General features: G+C 38.9%; 1 protein-coding gene across 1 annotated transcript in view; it reads right to left on the reverse strand.

Moving 5' to 3' along the window:
• Nucleotides 1–7,850, reverse strand: part of LOC108603657 (alpha-protein kinase 1) — a 38,346-nt gene extending 30,496 nt beyond the window's left edge. Inside the window, exons 1-2 of the mRNA XM_017992634.1 lie at nucleotides 7,297–7,850; nucleotides 5,298–5,429 (exon numbers count right to left, since the gene is read on the reverse strand). Of these exons, the coding sequence (XP_017848123.1) occupies nucleotides 5,298–5,429; nucleotides 7,297–7,780 (616 nt within the window). The 5' untranslated portion in view covers nucleotides 7,781–7,850. The remainder of the gene's footprint in view (nucleotides 1–5,297; nucleotides 5,430–7,296) is intronic.
• Nucleotides 7,851–18,017: the final 10,167 nt, after the last annotated feature.

Consider the following 18,017-nt stretch of genomic DNA (forward strand, 5'->3'; position numbering starts at 1 on the left):
AACGATAGTTTAGCTGCTAAATTTTTGATTTTAAGAGTATTTTATTATTTTAATAAATTTAGTGCTAGACCAAAACACAATTTCTCAGCATAATTAATGCGCTTTATTTTGTACTAAACTATATTGTATAGGCATATATATATACATATAGCACTTGAAGCGTACTTATCCCATTAGCAAGACTAATTAGCATGTCTTCTATTACGCTGTGCGGCACAAATTGTCGCGTCGCTCAACATTGACAGGCAGGCCAAGTCGAAAAATGAAAGATATATAATTATATATACATTGTGCTAACGATATGGGCAGCGCGAAAAAAATCTTGGCAAGCAGCAATGTTCCAAAGTCAAGCATTGGGTGTGCTGCTGCTTATTTTTGGTCAAGCTGAAGCGCATAAATCTTGGACTATATAGAGAGTGACAGTTTGCATGTGTATATTATATATATAGGAGATCGTCAATCAACAATGTAGAGAGCGCAACCAAATGAAATGAAATGGCTTCGAACCATGTCGAACTATGGGCGCGCATGAGCTCATTGGAAAATATGCGCGTAATTTGCGGCTATTTTTGTATTGGTTGTTGCTGCTGCTGCTGCTGCGACTATTTGAATTATGTCAAGTGGCAGCGGCAGTGGCAATGGCAAGGGAAACGCACTTGAAAAACAACGAAGCATTGAATTGACCACCAATCAAAATTCGAGGCAGTGGCAACGGCGGTGGCTATAAAGCTTTACTATAAAAGGCCAACCACACGTGCGTGTGGGTTGTAAGCTGAGCTCGCGCGCGTTACGCCCACAACAAAAACAAAAAAAAAAGAAACAAACTAGAAAACAATAACAAAAAACTTGAACAACTCAAGCAAAAGCAGCAGCAGCAGCAGCATAAAGTTGAATGTTATAAATTTGAATTACCAAATTTAGTAGGAAATCTTGAGCTTTTTTTTTTTTTTTTTGTAATAGACAATAATACACTTGCCAGGCAGCAGTACTTGTAGCACATAGCTACAGTTTGTGGCAAGCAATGCTCATAGTTCATACGTCATATTTGTTAGATTTTTGTTGCTCACGCTGCCCACGATGCTGCGCACTCAAGCGAGCGGCAGTGACTGACATTTTGGCTCAAAATCTTAAATGTCAGCCGTGCTCTCTGCTGCTGACGACTGTGGCATGACAGTTCAAATGTGTGGCACGTAAGGAATACACAGGCTACTTTTTCCTTTTTTGGCGTTGATGCTGCCAAGCTGCATGATGAAGTGCAGCGCACAGAAACTTCAACTTTGTAGTTTGTTTATGCTTCACACATTTGAGAGCGAGAGCGCGACCGGAAACTCGCTGCGCCAGCCTATAATTTGCAAATTTAATTTGCAACACACGCCAACATATGACCCCAAATGTAGCCCAAAAACAAAGCAACAACAACTGCTAAATTTGCAGTTGCAGCTAACCGAGTTGGCTGGCTGCTCGTAGGTGTTAGCTGCCTGGCTTACCTTAAACTAGAAACTGTTGGCTTATGAATGAAACTGCAGCTCATGAATGAAATCAACAGCAACATGTTGTTCATGTTCGGCTTAGACTTGCCAGCAATTTTTTATGCTAATCCCGTATATATTTAAAATAAAAAAAAAACCAACTTGCGGTTTGGCGCACAAAACAAATTTGAATGTAGTTTATTAAGCGCAGTTGCTTAATGTTTGTTGCTGTGGTTTTTTTTATTAAAGATTTGTTATTTGTTTATCAACTATGCGTGGGCTGGCGCCAAACTAGCAGCTGATGCTGCTGCCATGTGAAAATTTGCAGGCGCCAACTAATTTTAAACTAAGTGCATTAAAACTAAATCTAACATACAAAGTCTGCTTGTAAAGTTTTAGTTTAGCGATATATAAATAATTTTTATAATTTTTTTTGTTTTACTCTTTTCGATTTTAGCTTAGCATTTTATACACATATTTTATTATTATTTTCTTCTTGCCCACATTAGTTTGCTTTAATCGCATTAATAGTTTTGATTTTAAGTTTTTGGCTGTCAAGCCTATTAAGGCATTTAGTTTGATTCACGATTCATATTAACAGTTTGGCAGTCATAAACGTTTATAACTCTGCTAAGTAGTAACACCCACATAAGCAGCTAGCTACACTGAGAAAAAGTGTTAGCTAGGAAAGTTGTGCAAGCGCTTAACAGTGTAAAAAGTTAAGATGCAGCATTCAAATCGCTCAAAGAGAAGTTAGAATTAAAAAAAAAGTATGCAAAGCAACTAAAGTTTGCAATATTTCAAAGACTTTGAATTAGGTTTATTAAAATCAACTATATATAGCAAGTTTGCAAAGTTTATTAATGCTAAAATATTTTTAAACATTTTTTTTAATAAGTGTAAAAAAATGAGATTTAGTATTGAAATTGCTCAAAGAGAAGTTAGAAGAATGCTTAAAGCTATTAAAACCAACATTAATCGCAAGTTTTACATTAGAAATTATAAAATTCAACTGTTTAGAGTTTATCAATGCTAAAATATTTTTAAGAATTTTTTTTTGAATATTTGTAGTGTAAAAAAATGAGGTTTAGTATTGAAGAGAAGTTAGAACAATTCTTAAAGCTATTGAAACCAACTAAGCTTGCAAAATTTCAAACACATTTAATTCGAAATTATTAAAATCAATTATATTTTGCAAATTTCTAAAGCTTAACAATGCCTAAATATTTTGAGGCATTTTTTTTAAATATATGTAGTGTAAAAAAATGAGGTTTAGTATTAGAATTGCTCAAAGAGAAGTTAGAAGAATTCTTAACGCTATTGAAACTAACTAAGCTTGCAAAATTCCAGTCTTTTAATTCGAAATTATTAAATTCAACTATATTTTGCAATATATTTTTAAGCATTTTTTTTTTAAATATGTAGCGAAGTACAAAAAAAATATAAATCACAGCCGAAGACTGTTGTAGTTTTACTTTATGTGTAGCTGAATGTACTAGAAAGATAAGTAAAGTTGGGCCCAAACGACTGTAGTAGACGCTTTACTTACAGTGCATACAGTAAGCATTCAAAGCATGGAAAAGTTAAGCTATAGTCTCTACAATTTTTTAAACTGCATGATGCTCATTGATACGCTTTTAATAATAAGCAAATGTTTTACTTTCATTTCTATATTTAAATAAAGAAAGTCTTAGCTTTAGCTTATCTAATACTTACTCTAACGCAAGCTAAGCTAACTTTTGCTCATTTAGTTTCTCTCAGTGTACTTTTAAGCACTACTTTGCTTACTCCATTACAACACCACACTGACCTCTGTGTTAAGCATCTATTTTTAGGCTTATGATTGCAGCCAGCAAGTTGTTTTACTTTCAAAGTCGCTGGCAACTTTAGTTAAATGCCAAATCAAAGCAAAACCACAGAAAAATATAAAAAAAAAACACCCACTCAGACTTGCGGTTAGAGAGACTAGATTTGATATAATTCGACTGGGCAGCGTATGCGATTGGAGTCTGTGGCGCCAGTTTGAACAGGTGACAATGCAAAATAAATTAGTTATAAGCATTGAATTTGTTTAATAGGCTATGGCACACTTTGCGGCCCACACAAGAGCGAGCTGATGAGCTGTGGCTGTAGCTGTTGCTGCTGCTGTTGAACTATGACAAAAGTTTGTGAGCCAGCAACAATGCTAAAGGCAACAGCCATGTTAATGGCAATTAAGTTGCCCGTCGCCGTCGCTATGTGAGGTCTTGTGAACTTGTGAACTGCACACAAAGCGAGTCTCTGCTACGATCAGACTTGTCTAGCAGGAAGTCTAGGCAGGCAGGCAGCAGCAGCGCAGCTTCCTTAGCTAATTTCCATGCTGCTCTCGCCGCTCGCTGGGCCTGGCAATTAATCGCCGCTCAACTGGCACACTGATTGCAATTAATCTTCATTAAACGCTAAGCTAAGCTCAGTGCGCTTTGTTGTTGTTACGTTGGCGTTGGGGCTGGGCATGTCCTTTTGGCCAAAGTGTTTGACAGCGAGACACGCTTTGGATCCTTACAAACCAATTTGGCGCTGATCAACGTCGTCAGCAACCACAACTGACAACAACAACATGCAAGTGGCCGCACAGCAATCACCTTAATTAAACATTAGGCAAGCCTCGCTGGCTAAGCCAAAGCCAAAGCCATAGCCAAGCCATAGCCATGGTGTGGTCCATGTCAACGATTTCCGCTTGGCACAAGAGGCGGCAAAGGTTGCATGCAGCTTGCTTGCTTGCCACACAGCGCTGCGTTTGTCGCCTTAATTTTCATGCAGTTTTCTTGGCTGCTGCTGCTTCGTGTTGTCAGTTGGCCTGTTGCTGCTGTTGTCGCTGTGATTTTCATTGGAAACAGTAACGATCACCCAACTTGATTTGCCAAAGCGACAAAAAAAGCAAAAAACAGGTCACGTTATTAATTGTTGAACCTTTTGCCAGCAAAGATTTATGAATATTGATTGCAACTGCACAGCAGCAGCAGCAACTGTTGGCGCTGCTGAGGGCCACAGCTGAGATTGAGTCAGTTTCCTGTCGATTAGGGTCAGTCAGCTGCATGTCTCATGAGTTTGTTGCATTGCAATTGCTGCTGATCGGTCAGCCGGGGTCATTTCCTGGCTAATTAGTTGGCTGCGCAGCTTTAAATGTGTGTGCAAGCGAGACAGCAGCACATATATGAGACAATTAAGCGCCGTCGCAAATTTATGATATTAATTAATTAAGACAATTTGCTGCTGCTGCTTGCAGCGCAGTTGCAGCTTCAAGCTCATATTTCTATGCAAAATTCAGCGCACGTTTTTGCCCAAAGGCGCCAACATTGACACACTTTGGGTGGTCTTGCTCGCTGACCATCCAGCGAACGTGTCTACACACCTGTTACCATAAAAAAAAACGAAAGGGCGCTATCGCTAGCTGCATCAACTTCAAGTTTGTTTTTGGCAACATTTCAAAATTTTCGCAGCGGCGCCAGCAACACAAAAAATAAAAAGCGTTAGACAAATTTCAAATTACAAGCGAATGGCATTAAAAGTGCGCTGAAATATTTATTTATGAAGCCATTACGTGCAGTTAGAGTTGCAAGTGCTGTGTGTGTTGCTGTGTGTTGCATGCCCCACTGCCGCCTGGTGGCGACACATTATATGCGTAGCCAACACAAACTGTCAGCTTCATTCATAGATTAATTTTGGCAATTTATGGACTGCATTTTGAGTTGCGCGTATTATGCAACAGACTGTGGCGCCACTAACATTATACGCATATGACACTTAAAAATAATTAACTTATAGCGTATAAAGTGGTGGGGGACTTACCTGTACCATTGCTGCCAAACCAAAGGGCCACAAGGTCCTCACTTGGCGGCGTATGATGATAATGATTGCCGTATATATAAGGATTTGGATAATCAAGCAGCACGCGTCGTGAAGCGCTGGAGGCTGTGTCAGCTGTAAGCAGAGAAAATCATAAGTTAAGTGAGAGATTAGTAATAAAATTTAAGGGTTTAATTGAGGAAGCTACATGTAAATTTCAATAACAAAAATTGACATATACGAATTTTTTTATACTCAAAGCATAAGCAAATCGAAGTTTAATATATAGAAAATATATATTGTTTAAAAGCTTTTAGCTAAGCGTTAACATTTTCGTATTGAATTACAGGCAAATTGTAGTTTAATATAAAGGCAAATTTAGCTGTTTATTATATTATTTAATATATTTTATTTATTAGTGAGCAAAAGTGTAAGTTGTGTAACGAACTTTTTGGCTGATAGAAAGTAAATAGCTAGAGTCCGCTAATTTCTAAGCCAGTGCAACGATTTTGCGCAAATTAGTCTTAAAGTACGCACAAGACTTTAATTAATGAATAGCAGTTCAGTCATTGATAGCTTTTCTTTGAAGAACTGGCTGCTATGAACATTTGAATACCGAAAAGGCTCACAGGCAACTTTAGCGCTGATATACGTAGAAAATAAGAGTAGAGTAGCCATAGCTTATCAATTAATGCAACAATTTTAATAAAATTAGTCTTTAAAGATGCGCCAGACTGTAATTGAGCAATAAGCGTTCGATCTTAGGTACAGTTCCTAGGTTAAGCTAGAAGTAAACTTTAGCTGAAAATCGAAAAGTTGCACAGCGAACTTAACGCTGATATATAAGGAGAAAACTTTAGGGAGCTATAACTTCTCAATCAATGCAGCAATTTTAATAAAAACAGTCTTAAAAGATGCGCAAGACTTTAATTGAGGAATAGTAGTGCGATCATTGCTACATTTGCTTGGCCGAACTAGAAGTAAACTTTAGTTGAAACTCGAAAAGGTCCACAGACAACTTTAGCGCTCATATACGGAGGAAACATGAGTAGAGAGCTATAGCTTCTCAATCAATGCAGCGATTTTAATGAAATTAGTCTTAATATACGCGCAAGACATTAATAGAAGAATAGGAGTTCGATCATAGCTACTTTTGCTGGCCCAAACTAGGAGTAAACTTTAATTGAAAATCGAAAACACCCCCAGGCAACTTTAGCGCTGATATACGAAAATAAAAAGAGTAGAGAGCTATAGATTATCAATCATTGAAGCGATTTTCATAGAATCAGCCTTAAAAGAAGCGCAAGACCGTAATAGAGCAATAAGAGTTCGATCATTGCTAGGTACAGTTGCTTGCTCGAACTAGAAGTAAACTTTATTTGAAAATCTAAAAGCTGCCCAGCGAACTTAATGCTGATATACGAGTAGAAAGCTTTTGGGAGCTACAGCTGTTAAATTAATGCAGCGATTTTTATAAAATAAGTTTTAAAATATGCGCAAGAATTTAATTGTGGAGTGGAAGTTCGGTCATAGACACATTTGCTTGGCTGAACTAGGAATAAACTTTAATTGAAAATCGAAAAAGTTTTTAGGGAGCTTTAGCGTTCATATACGGGGAAAAAATAACTATAGATTCTCAATCATTGCAGCTATTTTCATCAAATTAGTCTTAAAAGATGCGCAAGACTTTAATTAAGGAAATGGAGTTCGATCATAGCTACATTTCCTTGGCCAAACTAAGATTAATCTTTAATGGAAACTTAGCGCTGATATACGAAAGTAAAAAGAGTAGAGAGCTATAGATTATCAATCATTGCAGCGATTTTCATAGAATCAGCCTTAAAAGAAGCGCAAGACTGTAATTGAGCAATAAGAGTTCGATCATAGCTAGGTACAGGTGCTTGCTCGAACTAGATGTAAACTTTGTTTGAAAATCGAAAAGTTGCCCAGGGCTCATCAAAGTGTTAAATGCTTATTATTTGAATGTAGTTTTGGAACTTACCCTGCGTTAATTGAGCTGCATAGTCCGTTGCCTTTTGCAGATTGATACGCGGACGCGGTTTGCTTAGCGCTGGCGCTTGCAACTGTTGCTGTTGCTCGTTTTTGGCTGCTGAGCTGTCCAATAGCAATTGTTGCACTTGTAAAATGTCAACGTATTCGTCAAGCTCAGCGCCGTTGCTTGCTGGCTCGCGATTGTGTGGCGGCAAATAGTTTGTGGCTGCAGCTGTGTTGCTGCTGCTGCTGTTGTTGTTGTAATAGCTAAAAGCAGGCACGCCAGCAACACTTGTTGCTGGTGTAACAAATTGCAAAGGATTGCGCGCAAGCGGCGTTGTGGGCGTATTTAGCGAGTCCTGTGTAGTAGTTGCTGCTGCTGCTGTAGGCGGTGAGGGCGTGGCTGTTGTTGTTGTAGTTGCTGCTGTTGCTGTTGTTGTTGTCTGCTGCTGGCTGCCTAACACTTCATTTTGACGACGCATTGTCAGCAACATGTTTGTTTTTATTATTAAACAAAAAATGAAAAACGCTAACAAAATAATAAAAACACATAAAACTTGGCACAATAGACTCCATTTGAACTTAGATACGCACTAACATTTTTTAATTATCAAAATTTCACCTTTAGCACATTTGTTTTTGTAATTTCACCAAATCAGTCTTTAGATCATTTTAGTTAATTGATTGAGCTGCAATATAAAATACGTGCGATTAGTCATCATGTATATTCCATATATATAAATAAACAGCCAACTATAAAATATACTTTTAAAATGTTAATAAACGCGCTACAAAAAAATGTAAAAATGCCGACGGTTTTGTTAAATTTACTACGCGCACATAATTGTCAAAAATATATATTTTTAGCTTTGTATATATAATATACTGTCTCAATATTATTTTATTTGAATTGTCGCGCCGTTTTGTTGCTTTTATTTTATTTTAGTTTGGCGTTAAAACGAAAGCAGCCGAGACGAGCTGCTGAGCCGTCAATGCGCTACTGGCGCGAGCGTTGAAAATTCGAAAATGGAAAGCGCTCAAATTTTTCCTATTGCAAATACTAAGCAGCGCGAGTAGCGTCGGCAGCAACAAGCGATACGAAATATGCACGAAAATTGTATCAGTGTAATTGTTGCTTTTGTTTCTCGTTAATATAATTTGATGTTTGTGTAGCGGCTGCTGCTGCTGCTGCTTGTTTGCGTGTGTGGGTGACACTGAGAGTGGCAAGCGGCATTTCCGACTCCTGTCTATGTGTGTGTGGGTGGCCCAAATGGCAGAGAGCGAGAGAGAGTGAGAGCGTCAAGAGCGCGCGCGTGGGTGAGGCCATCAAATTTGTTCATATATTGATAGCCAATTGCTCTCTCCCACTCGCTCTCGCTCTCGCTCTCTCCCTGACTACGTCACAGCATTCTAAGGCTTATCATTTTTTTGCTGTTTTTGTTTTCAATTTTTTTGCTGCTGCTGCTGCTACTGACGTCTGTGCGTATGAGTAATATTAAGCATACGCCTATTGATATTGATAAGTGGCTTGGCCTGTCCTTTTAGTGAAATGAATTCCTGCGAAATTTCGTAGCAACTTCATAAACTCGTAGCGATTAATGCTTAACGCCCACGTTGCAGCAAATAAAGGACCAACAATAACAACTAAGCAACGAAGCAGCAGCAGCAGCAGCAATTAGATGTTTTTTCTTTATGCTGCTCGCAGCTCATTTTGACATTTAAAGGGTAAAGTTGAGTATGCAAAGGACCAGCAATGAAATGAAATCAGTACGCTGATGCGCACTGATGAATGAAAGTTCTAGCTTTGGCATTTACAACTTGCTGATTCATGTTTCAAGCCAAGCTGCTGCTGCTGCTGCTGCTGCTTGGGGGCGTAAGCGCTGTGGGGGCGGGTTTTGCGCGCAGCAACATGTGAGTGTTTGTTTGCAGGCGATTAACACGCCTACACAATAGCGCATGGACTAACTGATAAATTGGCGTAATTTTCATTGTAAGCAGCAGCAGCAGCAATTGCTGCCAATATTTAAACAAAAGCAAGTCCAGCGCCAAATCAAATTCATGCACACAAGCTCATAAATATGCGTAGCTGCTGCTGCTGCTGCTCCTGTTGCTTGCTACTTTGCCCTTTGCCGCTAGCGCTGCTGCTTGCCACGTGTGTGGGCTGTGGCAGTAGCTCCCGGGGTTACTATGACAGCAGGTGGGTGTAGCTAACTAAGCGACGAGAGCGCGCGAGACTTGCGTATGGCCAAATGTATGAATGAATTGCAGCCATCAATGAATAAAGCTCACATAGAGGAGAGCGAGAGCGAGAGTGAGAGCGAGAGAGTGTGAGCGTACCTGCCCCAAAATCTCTCTCTCAGTGTCTCATGCTTTGAGTTGAACTTTGATATTTTAACTTTGCGCGTTTCATTTTCATACATTTTCATTGCTACGCATTCAAATGTCAGCTGCACTGCAAATTTCGCATTAATTGTAAGCCGATGCGTATATGTGTAAATTGTGTTTAATTAGCAGCAGTTTGTGCTCTCACGCAACGGCAACGGCAACTGTTGCTGCTGCTGCTCCCTGTTGCTGCCGCTGCTGCAGCTTGACCTTTGACAGCGTTTTGCGGCACGCGTGGAGTTTGACATTTGGCATTTAATGTTGAGAGCTACGTTCATATTATTGCCTGACTGGCTAATTGAGTTGTGTGTTAACATTAAAATACAGTTTGCTTCAATTGTAAGTTAAACTAGTGTTTTTTTTACGGCTGCAAAGCGTTTGAGTTTAACTCGTTTGTTTAATGTATAAATGCGTATTTGTATATTAAAAAAATATTAATTTGCTAGCCTAGTAATTAGTTAAGATACATATATAAAGCATATCAAATCTATGTAAGAAATGAGCGCAATAGAGCAGCTGACTAAATGGTAAACAGTTGAGCTAAATATTGGGTTGAGCTATAGCAGCAAAATTCATTTCCGTACTAAATTCATTTACTAGCTTAAGCTTTAAATTTGTGCTGCTAAACTTATGTTTTGATTGCTGCTGCAAAGCGTTTTAATGTGCGCTATGCAATTGAGCATTAAGTGCAGCTTATTTTATATTAAAAATTACATTAATTTGCCAGCCTAGTATACAGTTTAGCTATATATATAGTAAGCATGTCAACGAAAGCAATAGAGCAGCTTTAAAACTAGCACACTTATTTTAAAGTTGAAATAAATATAGTGTAGACATATAAGCAAAATCCGTTGCTCAACAAAATTTGTTGCTTAAACTTTCTGCTGCTAAATGCGCTTAATATTCATTTAGCAAATGCTTAAATCAGCTAGGCAAAAGTTATTTTAACCTTTCCACAAGCTAAACAAATAACAAGCATAGAAAATTCAGGCAGGAAGCATTGGCAATTATATACAGGTTAACGTCCCCCCATCTAACTCATCATTAGTGATTATTTTTTGCTAAACCAATTTGATACTTAAATTTTTTATTTAACTGCATTTTTATTAATTTAAAATGAAACAAATTTGAATCATTTAAGGCTTTAGTTAAGATTTTAATGAATTTTGTAGAAAAATCTACAAGAAAAACGTAATAAAAAATTGGTCATCAGGACCATCTTACATAAATTCATTATAAATTGTTTTTAAAACAACAATTATGCGAATAATAAAGTTCAGCTAGTCCACAACATTTTCTCATCTTTTCTATGTATATATATATATATATATTTGCTATATAATATTCATTATTAGTTTAGCGTTTAGGCAAAATATTAAAGCAAGCTGCTTGACTTATTCAATCAAAAACATGCAGTTCAGCCACATTGGCTAAAAGGTTAGTCTAGACCGCTTCCCAAGCGGAGCTGGCAGCAGCGGAAGAGACCGCTTAAGCTACAATGTGTTACACGCTTGGGCGGTGGGGGCGCATTGGAGGTGATGTGGATATGTGGAGAGCCTCTTCATTGACTGAAGTGATTTGATGGCAATTTAAGCCGAATTTGATTTTTATGAGCGTTGATTAGCGTTTAAAATTATATAGCGAGCTTAAAATTCAAACTAGCTAAATCAATAAATGACAAGCAGTGTTGGTAAACGAATTTTGCAGCTCTATAGGGCAAAGCCGATTAGCTAAATGAATAAATGACAAGTAGTGTTGGTAAACGAAGTTTGCAGCTCTGTAGCGCAAAACCGACCATCTAAATGAAGCAGTGTTGGTAAACGAATTTAGCAGTTCTATAGGACAACCCGACTAGCTAAATCAATAATTGACCAAGCAGTGTTGGTAAACGAATTTTGCAGCTCATAGCGCAAAAGCGACTAACTAAATGAATAAATGACAAGCAGTGTTGGTAAACGAATTTCGCAGCTTTATCGCGCAAAATCGACTAGATAAATGAATAAATGCCAAGCAGTGTTGGTAAATGAATTTTGCAGCTCTGACTAGCTAAATGAATAAACGACAAGCAGTGTTGGTAAACGAAGTTTGCAGCTCTATAGCGCAAAACCGACCAGCTAAATGAAGCAGTGTTGGTAATCGAATTTTGCAGCTCAATAGGGCTAGCTAACAAAAGAAGCTGCCACCTTAACTGTTGCACTAGCATTCCATATGCACTTAATAGCTAAACAAATGCTTTAACTCAACTAGCATAAAATCTTATACAAAATTATTATTTCTACAGCTTGACTTGCGTCTAACATTTTAGTTTATATTGTCTATTAATAACTTAAGCGCATAAATCATAAACAATGGCTCAAGCGCAATGTTGTTAAGCAGTTAATAGACTTGTTTAGATGTCAGCAAAAGGCAAAAGGCAATAGTTTTCATTGAGTAGCGAGCTGCGTCGCTGAACCTCCTGAGCCAAAGCTACTTACCCGCCATAAAAAGGCAATCAGATGTCGTCGGCAGCACACGCAAGGCACAACAAACCGACGGACGGACGGATAGATGGACGGACAGAGCAACAGACGAGGAAAGCCGGCTTGCGGTCTCTGTGGCTCTGTGGCTGCGGCTCTGGCTCTGACTCTGGCTGTTTGCCATCAAGATTTAGCGCGTAAATAAGAAGTTTGTGCCGCGGCGGAAAGTCAAAGCCGCAGTGCGAGAGCGAGACGGCAAGCTGCCTAGATGGCAGGCAATAGATATAGAACTTGCAGCCGATCTGCGACTGCGTTCGTAATTAATTATCAAGACGTAGCCGCGCAGACGCACGCGCAACTCTCAGCAGCGAGTCCACTTGGCTTGGCTTGGGCTTGGATGATGGCCAGCCGCTGATAAGCTGTTTGGGCAATGCCTAGTCAAAGGATGTGCGCCGGCTACTGCGATTACGCGACGCGACGCGACGCAGATAGCGAGAGCGAGAGCGAGAGATCGCGAGCGCGCGTCGTAGCTCGAGATTATGCAATTTTGATTTGGCGCACGCAATTGGACTTGGGGAGTAGCTTAACGATCTCATGCGAGTGTCGCGTAAATTTTGTCTGCAGATTTTAGCAATTGAAGCGATAATTTCCTTCCGGTTGTGGCGTTTGTTCGAGAGCTGTTCGTATAGCAACTGAGGCTGTAAAACTGTTTGCGCTGCTCAGCGCAGTTTTGGCTGCGCCGGCAGCGAAGCTCGCGACGCGTTGCTAACATCGTGGGCCGATCATCGCCTTACTTAGACAGTTGACTCGTCGCCCAATGCGGCGACGTGTGGGCAACTGTACCCCAACCTACACACACACACACACACGAACAAACAAACAGTACTTATTGCTGTCTCGCTTGCGCTTGCAATGACAGCAGCCAACTCCCCCGCAAAGCTGCGCGTTCGTTCTCAGCTACAAAAGGCTGAGCTTGACACACATACAGCCAAAGCTGAGAGGGCTAACAGCTACATAAGGCTAATTAGGTTGTATCAGCTGCTCAGCTGGGGAAAAGTCTAATGCAAAAAGCTTTGTCGTGTGCTATAGAATGTTCTGGACTTTTGCAATATTTTGAAATTCACCTCAAGGCAGCACAGCACTCAACTTCAGCTCGGATTTAGGGTCTATATATAGATGCAGCTTGAAATTAAGGGAGGTTGGGAGCAGGCAGTGGGCTAGTTTATAAATACTGTTCAATTTATAGTTTGATATATAGTAAGCATGGACTAAAATGGGTTTTGGCTATTAAAATTTTAATTTTTGTACAAGCTGGAATTGAAATAAAGCGCAAAAGCAACGTTTGTTATATAAGCAGTCGAGCTTTAGTCGCAACTGAAGCTTAGACTAAGTTGAAGTTTAATCAAAGTCGTAGCTTAGACAAGTTACAATCAAATGACTTTCGCTACTTCGACTGCAGCAATTTAAACACTCTTATTTACTTTAATATTCAAGAATTTTTACTTATTTATGCATTCCGCTATATGGAAAAAAAGAGAAAGAAGAAAAAAGAAGAAGCTCTGGATCTAGCTCCAGCTCCAGCTCTAGCTCTAGCTCTAGCTCTAGCTCTAGCTCTGGCTCTACCTCTCGCTCTGCCTCTACCTCTAGCTCTCGCTCTAGCTCTAGCTCTAGCTCTAGCTCTAGCTCTAGCTCTAGCTCTAGCTCTAGCTCTAGCTCTAGCTCTAGCTCTAGCTCTAGCTCTAGCTCTAGCTCTAGCTCTAGCTCTAGCTCTAGCTCTAGCTCTAGCTCTCTGCTTATGCTCTAGCTGTAGCTCCTTGCCTCTGGCTCTAGCTCCAGCCTCTAGCTCTGGCCTACCTCTATCTCTCGCTCTGCCTCTCTCTAGCTCTTGCTGCCAGCTTGGCTTCTGGTTCTAGCTCTAGCTCCTACTCTGGCTCTGGCCTTGATCTAAGCTCTAGCTCCTAGCTAATAGCTCGGTCTAGCTCTATATCTAGTCTTGTGCTCCTAACTCCTCGCTCTAGCTATTGCTCTTGCTCTTGCCTCTTGCCCTTGGCTCTAGCTCTAAGCTCTTAACTCTAGCTCTAGCTCAGCTCCTGGCTCTACCTCTATCTGCTCGCTCTCCTCTACTCAGCTCTTTGCTCACTCTGGCTCCTGGCTCGGTTCTAGCTCTAGCTCTAGCTCTGCCTTCAGCTCTGCACGCTCTTATAACTCGAAAGTATAAGTTGTTGTTTTGACAAATTGTATAAGAAAAATGTTGTGATGTTGTGCGAATGTGCGCGCACTTAATACTTGCTCTAATAATTTGCAAGCTGCATTTTCTTTCTACGATTTAACCCTCTAGCTCTAGCTAAAGCGTATTTCATAGTTAGGTGCAGTCTTCTAATAATAGTATGCTAAGTAGATATGAGAAGTTTACTTATAGCTTGATCTAGGTCAAGCTCTAGCTCTTGCTCCAGCTCTAGCTCTAGCTCTAGCTCTGGCTCAACCTCTATCACTCGCTCTGGCTCTAGCTCTGGCTTAACCTCTATCTCTCGCTCTAGCTCTTGCTCTTGCTCTTGCTCTAGCTCTTGCTCTAACTCTAACTCTAGCTCCAGCTCTTGCTGTAGCTCTAATTACATCCATTGCCATTTCTCTATTGCTCTTTTAGATATTTTCAATATGAGTAAAGGCTGTAGCATTATATTCTAAATAATAAAATCAGTTAAAGTTTTGCAACAGCTAAAATTAAGTTCAAGAAATTTCGTACTCTACAGATTTCTTTGCTAGTATTTCGCAAATCCAAATGTATAATTTATTTAATGCATACCATTTATGCAACGTACATTTAATTAAACATTATTCGAGAATTTTTACTTATCTATACATGCATTATATATATGGGCAGAAGGCTGCATCCATCGCTTAGCAGGCTACATACATTACCATTGCTTCATTGCTTTTTTATATAACTTTAAAACGAATTAAAACTGTAGCCTAATATTAAAATCTCTACAAGCTTCAAGTTGCTATTTGTTTCACAACATTTCTATACTATAAGCTATAGAGCAATATAGAGCTAAACTATAGAGTTTACTTTGCTTAGCATTGATTAAATCAAATGCACATAGATTTAAATTTATTCATAGATTTAAGGCATTCGCCTTAGCTGCTGCTGTAATGCAATCCACATTTAATTAGAAGCCCACACATAACTGTACTTATGTTACGACGATCTCTGCACAGCTAACGCCAACGCACTTGTTGCTGCAATTCGTAGAAATTCTGAGCTTTTTATAGCAGCAAAAGGACCTGCAAATTTGCCATTTAACCTTTGACAAAAAAGCTGCGTAGCTAAAACTTTAACCAGCCAAGCAAGCGAATTGGTAAAAAGCTTTCGAAAAGCTTGCGCAGCAGCTTTGGCGTCTGCAAAACGTGAGAGAACTGCGCCCACATACAAAGCGCGCTCCCACACACACACAAGCAAACACCCCACATATGCTTTGCAGTGTGGGTGGCTTCATTGATAAACGTTGCTGCTTGCTGCGCTGCTAACGTCGACGCCGCCGCCAAGATTAACTGCAAATTGAATTGCAAAACTTTGCAGTCAGTCTCAGCTGCAGCTGCGCTCTACTTTTAACAACGCTGCGCTGACTTTGAATGTGTGGGTGTGTATCATGAGCTCAGGCAAAGAGTTTTGTGAATGAATTCCCGTTGTCTAATGCTGTCTTTGTCTAGCTGCGCTAGAGCGAGAGATCGCGTTAGAAAGAGCTGCAAAGTGTGGCCAACGCCCAAGTTTGTAGTTTGCTTAAATATGGTAACTTGTAAATTAGTTCATACACTGCGCGAAACGCATAGAGCATATTAATTATACTTAACACACATACAACAAAAAGTGCGCAATTTTGTTAGCTTTGATTAATAGTTGAGGCATTGACAAGCGTCGCGCCATTTGGCTGTCAGTCAAGCGAACAACTCATTAAGCCAACTTTGCTGTCCTGGCTAACAAAGCAACAAGTGTGTGCCCGCATCTTGGTTTGGGTGGCCTCAACTCTCAGCGCTATTGACTGTTAATTTATCTAAAAATATGCGGTCATAAATTTTCTCTTATTTCAATTGGCCAGCAGCATTCGCTCTACGACTTTTGTTTTCATCAACATCAAATAACGTCAGCGTTTTTATTTGACATTTCTTTTCATTGTTGATTTATGATAACGCGCATAAATTTTAAGTATCAACTTTATGCAAATTTCCACAGCTTTCCACATATACATATGTTTAGCATGCTTCTTCTTCTAGCATATTTATGGCGCATTTTCTTTATTGCAGCGCCCGTCAATTTATTTATAGCTCAGCCACACAAGTTGCTGCGTTTTTGGTTACCCAAAAATCGTAGCTTGTGTAACTTATATAATTTTTATAATTCCTCAATTAATACACGTCTCAACTTGCGGCCAGAGCCGTGCCCCAAAACGTAACATAAATCTGTTTTATGAGCAGTCATAACAAATAAAAAAAAACTGCATAAAAATTCTATCAATTTTCACAAGACAATATTATTTGCAATTTCAATTAATGCAACGCCCCAGCAGCGACGTTCCACAAGAGAGAGAACTATGTCAAATAAATCACAAGAGTGTGGAGAGGTGTGTGTGAGCTAGAGATGAGCATGAGGCTGCTTATTAAGGCACGGCCTGGATAGCAACTGAAGTCGAGACGCGGTCAAAATCTCATAAGGGCCAAGCCTGATTGGAAATTGCTCAATTAATTAAGCTTAGACTTATAATATTATGTTATGTATTGAATTATTATATTATGTCTTATATTATATTATTCTTATTGCAATTGTTGAGAAAATTATGTATTAATTAATAAACTTAGAACTTACTTGCCATTTGGTTTGATTTAGATTTGATTTTCGTGAATTTTTTAAGCGCACACAATTTTGTTCCAAACCCACTTCCATCTCTAGCCTGTGTTCGCAGCCCTGGCGTCAAGTTGAGCACTTCCTGCATGCAAAAGAAATTTAAATAAATAAATTGAGTTACCACCTCTTGCAGCTTGTCAACAAGTTGCATATTTTGGTGTCATATAATTGCCATAGCCCTAGCATTTGGGCATAGAAATTTTGTAAATTGCTGTGTGCGCTATGCAAATGTCTCTCAAACGTTTACGCAGCGATTTCTCTATTAACTTTAAGCAGCCTAAAATAGGCAATTGACTTGAAAATTGCCAATTGCTCGAGACTTCAAATTGCACACACATGTGTTTGAGCTTGGCTTTGGCTTAACTTGGCTTCATTGGCTTGTCTGTAAGCCAAAGCACATTATGAATGAATAATGTATGAATGAAAATTGCATGCACGTGCCTGCAAGCTATAAAATGTTGCACTCAACTTCGAAGATGCTGCAAACTGCTTAGTTGAGTTTGCAGATAAACAAATATGTGGCAGTGGAGTGAGTGAAAAAAGAGTTAAAAAATGGTATGCAGCAAATTCTAAAAATATTTCTTAGACACAAATCAACTTGGAAAATACATTTTTAAAAAGAAATTGAAAATTTTGGCCAATAACTAATGCAATTAAAATATTAGAGCATTTGAAAAGGGCAGAGCGTAATAAAATTTAATAGAAACGCTTCAAAAGAAATTTGTTATTTAAGTAATAGTTCAAAAAATTGTATAAAGAAAATTCTAAAAATATATCTGAGGCACAAATCAACTTGGAACATCAAATTTAAATAGAAATTTAAAACAATAACTGATTAAAATAATAAAGCATTTGAAAATGGCTTAGGGTAATAAAATGTAAAAAAAACTCTTCAATGAAATTTGTTATTTAAATAATAGTTCAAAAAATGGTATGCAGAAAATTCTAAAAATATTTCTAAGGAACAAATCAGCTTGGTAAATAAATTTTTAA

Source organism: Drosophila busckii, chromosome 3R (genome assembly GCF_011750605.1).
Source record: "Drosophila busckii strain San Diego stock center, stock number 13000-0081.31 chromosome 3R, ASM1175060v1, whole genome shotgun sequence".
Taxonomy (NCBI): domain Eukaryota; kingdom Metazoa; phylum Arthropoda; class Insecta; order Diptera; family Drosophilidae; genus Drosophila; species Drosophila busckii.